Source organism: Acromyrmex echinatior, chromosome 1 (assembly GCF_024713525.1).
Source record: "Acromyrmex echinatior isolate Ae372 chromosome 1, ASM2471352v2, whole genome shotgun sequence".
NCBI lineage: Eukaryota > Metazoa > Arthropoda > Insecta > Hymenoptera > Formicidae > Acromyrmex > Acromyrmex echinatior.
In genome coordinates this window covers 15,729,175-15,733,730 of record NC_141852.1, presented here as the reverse complement: position 1 = coordinate 15,733,730, position 4,556 = coordinate 15,729,175, and the positions used below count along the sequence as shown (strand labels likewise).

Below are 4,556 nucleotides of genomic sequence, written 5' to 3'. Positions count from 1 at the left end.
GCGGGGTTAGTCCGGTGCTATAAATTCGATAGGCCACATTGCACAAATTCTATGTGTGTCTTGTGATACGAATGTGACGTTGTGGTGTTCCGGAAAAGACGGAAATTTACTGAGCATTCGGATGATGGCTTTTCGTGATTGAGCCTGCCTCGTTTCTCCGTGAACGGAACCCTCGATGCTGCGTCCGAGACCGTTGCTTTGTATTCGTAGGCCCATCCTCACGTACAGCACCGCTATGGACAACATTGGTACGAAGAAGAATATGAGACAGCTGAGTTCATAAAGCGGGAATTTCGGCATGTTAGGCAGTAACATGGCACACATTGCCGACTCCTCAGAATGACGACCAGACCCTGCAAATAAATGTGAGAAACACATTTTTCTTCTATTTTTCTGTTATTATTATTTCCTTCATTTTCGCTCTATAGATAAACTCTACGAAACAGGTGAAGCTTTATTAATCTTTTTATATTAATGAAAAAATTAATAATTAATTATTACTTGGTAATATTAAGTTAAAAAAGATTTATAATCTTTTCAATGAAATTATAAAATCTATAATTTTTGAAACGGGATCAGAATTATGTCGCGTACATAAATGAAAATCTTATAGTATATGTATATATAATCGTTAGTAATTATAAAACTGCTGGATTATGATGTTTTTTTTAAAGTTTATTTATAATTACGTGAATGGTAAAAATCTGTACATAGTAATCGCAGACAACCATAAATTATTATTGAACATTTTAATTCAATGAATTTTAGAGAATACGCCGGTTTTGTTAATAATCAGGAATATAAATTCTCTTGTAAATGGCATTTCGTTATAATCTTTCAACTACGTATTGCAACTGTCGGATTAAAAGCTTTAAATTATATCAGTACAGAAGCATATATGCAACATATTATAATATGTTCTGACTAATTAATTCGCGATTGAATAATCACTTATCTGTGCAATGCAGAATAAAACGCATTTAAATAGTTTAAACGGAGTTTTGAATATATAATTTGAAATAATCATTCACATGTTTTATTATAAACTATTATAGATACAAGAGTAGGATAAAAAATTGATCTTTGCAAATAAATTTATAAAATACATAAATATATACATTCTTAAAATATTAATATATAAATTGATTTAAATATCAATTTAAATTTAACTTAAATATTTTTAGAACAAAATTATAAAAATTTAAAAATTATAATATAATATCGTATATATGTATACTTTAAATTATCTAGAAATAAAAAAAATTTAATTAACTTACTTTAAATTATACATATCGTAGATAAGAAATTAATTGTATCTTATTTTATTTTGCATATAAAAATTACTTAAAATTCGTAATTCGTAAGTAGAAACTAGAATTCTATTTATTAATTTACGTGCGGTGTAAAAATATTCAAGAATTAAAAAGATCTTCAAAATCATTATGTAAGTTTAAATTTACTATGCTAATATTAATTTTACGTAATCTATTTTATGGCACTTCAAGTTTTAAAAATAAAAATAATTTGCTCATTATCATTTTTAGATTTTGAAATCTTAGTGTAATTAATACACGAATTATCGAGATAAGTAATTTAAATATAATAAAAAATTATATGTAATATTATAATTCGTTTATCAACAATGTTTTCAGTATTTTTTATGAGATTCCTTAATTAAATATTTTTTTAACAAAATTTTTTGCAAAATATATTTTGTGCTGACTGCCTTCTTTGCTTGACTAAAGTGCAATTTATTCGTTACTATTTTTGATAGAGAGTGCGAAATAATATGCAAATTGTCGGGTCGAAAGATTTAAGGGTGCGTTCCGAGTTACGCATGAAGCACGTGACGTATCTTTTATCTTTCTTTATTACTTGATGAACAACAAGGGCAAATGATGCATCATGCGTTTCATGCGTAACTTGGAACGTACCCTAGATATTAAAAAATATATATCATATATAATTTTTATTAATAGTATTTTATACGTTTCGCAAGAATACACATCTCATTTGATCGGATGTGTAAAAATTATGTAATCCGTATTTCGATCGTGATTAATATATTGTGATTCTAATTAGGTGTAAATGTGATAAATGAATCTGTAAGAAGGAAAAGGATAAGAGGAATGAGAAAAAGCAGACCGAAGAAAAGATCTATGAGATATCGCCGATTTAATTAAGACACTGTTGGTACATTGTATTTATGAATGTCAAATTATCTTTTCTTTTAATTTAAGATAATGGATCTATGAATAATATTATAGATTTATCTTTTATAGATTTTGTCTTGAACATTTTATAGATTTAGCTTTTATAGATTTTGTCTTGAAATAGAATAGGCTACGATAGATTAATGATGTTATTTAATCCTGTAATATATATAATCGTTAATTTATGAGATACATACTTGAATGTATTTAAAATAGAATTTATTAATAATCAGTAAGCTATCTACTTGATCATTTATTGGCATTTTAATGCAAAGAGTTATATTTAACAGAATATATTTTAACAGAATATTGGGAATACAAATTAGTTCGGTCCGTTTTTTTGTGTTCAAAAATGCATTTATTTCAAAACAAAATGAATGAACAAATTAAAGTATCGTTCATCACTGGCTATTACTTTTTCCCATCTCTCAGGCAATTTTCGAATTCCATCTCGAAAAAATGACTCGTCTTTAGAGGCGATCCAATTTTGGAGCCAATTTTCGATTTCTGCGAAAGAAGTGAACCGATGACTTGCCAAATCGTGCTGCATCCTTTGGAACAACCAATAATCAGAAGGAGCAATACGGCTATAAAACATCCCATTTGAGCGTTTCCAAATATTTTTTTACGACTTTTGCGACATGAGGCCGAGCCTTGTCATGAAGAAAAATAACTAAAAACTTTATCATGCCTTTGCTCGTATGGCTTCCGGGCGTTTTTCTCGCAATGCACGATTCAAACGAATCAATTGTAGCCGATACCGATCGCCCGTAATGGAATCGCCAGGTTTCAGCAGCTCATAGTAAACAACACCCTTTTGGTCCTATCAGATACAGAGCATGATCTTCGAACCATGAATGTTCGGCTTTGGTGTTGATGTTGAGGTCGATGGCAACGATTGACCGGGCTTAGCGTAGCGTTTTTTCTTCTTGGGGTTGTCGTAGAATATCCACTTCTCATCTCCAGTCACAATCCGATGCAAAAAAACCTTTTCTTTGTTGTCTTTGAATCAGCTATTCGCAAATGAAAAATTGCCTTTCAACGTCTCTCGGTTTCAATTCATAAGGCACCCAATTTCCTTGTTTTTGAATTATTCCCATGGCTCTCAATCGTGCAAAAACGGCTTGTTGAATTACTCCCAATGATTCTGCAAGCTCCTCTTGCATTTGACTCTGATCTTCTTCGAGTAATGCCTCTAATTCTTTGTCTTTGAATTTTTTTGGCTGTCCAGAGCGAGGTTTGTCTTCAACACTGAAATCTCCTTGAAACGTCGAAACCATTCCCTACATGATTTATCAATTGGAGCAGTGTCACTATAAACTTCGACAAGCATTCGATGGGCTTCAACTGCACTTTTCTTCCAATTAAATCAGAAAATTAGAACCTCCCGCAAATGCTGCTTGGTTAACACAAAATTCGATATTTCAAACACAGTAAAAATCAAAGTTTTTGTATGAAACTCAAAGCGATATGAACTGAATATTACTAGCAGATGTCTAACCTCTCTGAAAATGCCAAAATCAGCTGTCACTATGAACTATTCACAACAGTCGGAGCCATCTTTTGGAAAACGGACCGAACTAATTTGTACTCCTTGTATATGATAATTATATAACAACTCCTTGTATATAACAGTTATATAACAACCCTACTTGTATACAATTGTTATATACAATTATATACAAGATCAGTTGTTTGAAATTAAAAAAATATTAATTCTTTAGCGTAAATAATAAAAAAAAATATTTTACAATAGAATATATTAAAGTAAAAGAAACAAATTAAAATGGAATTATATTTGTGAACAATAAATTATCGTCAAATCTGATAAAATTAACTGTTATATATAAATATTTTTTACAAATATTTATTACCCAGACAAGAATTTCAGAAAATGCAATCGAAAATAAATCATGATACAATAATGATATTAATAATATAATATTTGGAGAATTTTATCAAATACAAACTGTAATTGAATTAATTTTATTACTTAAAAAATGTTATAACAAAAAATATGTTTAAGAAACAGTATAAGAAACAGTTTAAGAAACGTTTGATATGGCGTCTCCCGACTGCTTTTTTATAATTTTAGATTAATATAGCACAAATAGAAAAGTATCTATTTTTATACTTTTATCTTTTGTTACATGCGCACGCTACATATATATCTTCCTTTTCTATATTACATACGCGTCTATAACGTTTATTAACGGTTTATATTAATTCTTTATAATTAATATTATTTGAATCTTTTTTTAAGCTTTTAATTTAAAAGGCTCTTTTTTTGCCTTTAAAATGTTTTTATTTAATATTTAATTTTTAATTTTTATTTTTGCTTGT

At 29.0% G+C, this 4,556-nt stretch overlaps 1 protein-coding gene across 1 annotated transcript in view; it reads right to left on the bottom strand.

Moving 5' to 3' along the window:
- Positions 1-4,556, bottom strand: part of LOC105154748 (neuropeptides capa receptor) — a 39,165-nt gene that overhangs the window by 8,644 nt on the left and 25,965 nt on the right. Inside the window, exon 4 of the mRNA XM_011070466.2 lies at positions 111-353. Within this exon, the coding sequence (XP_011068768.1) occupies positions 111-353 (243 nt within the window). The remainder of the gene's footprint in view (positions 1-110; positions 354-4,556) is intronic.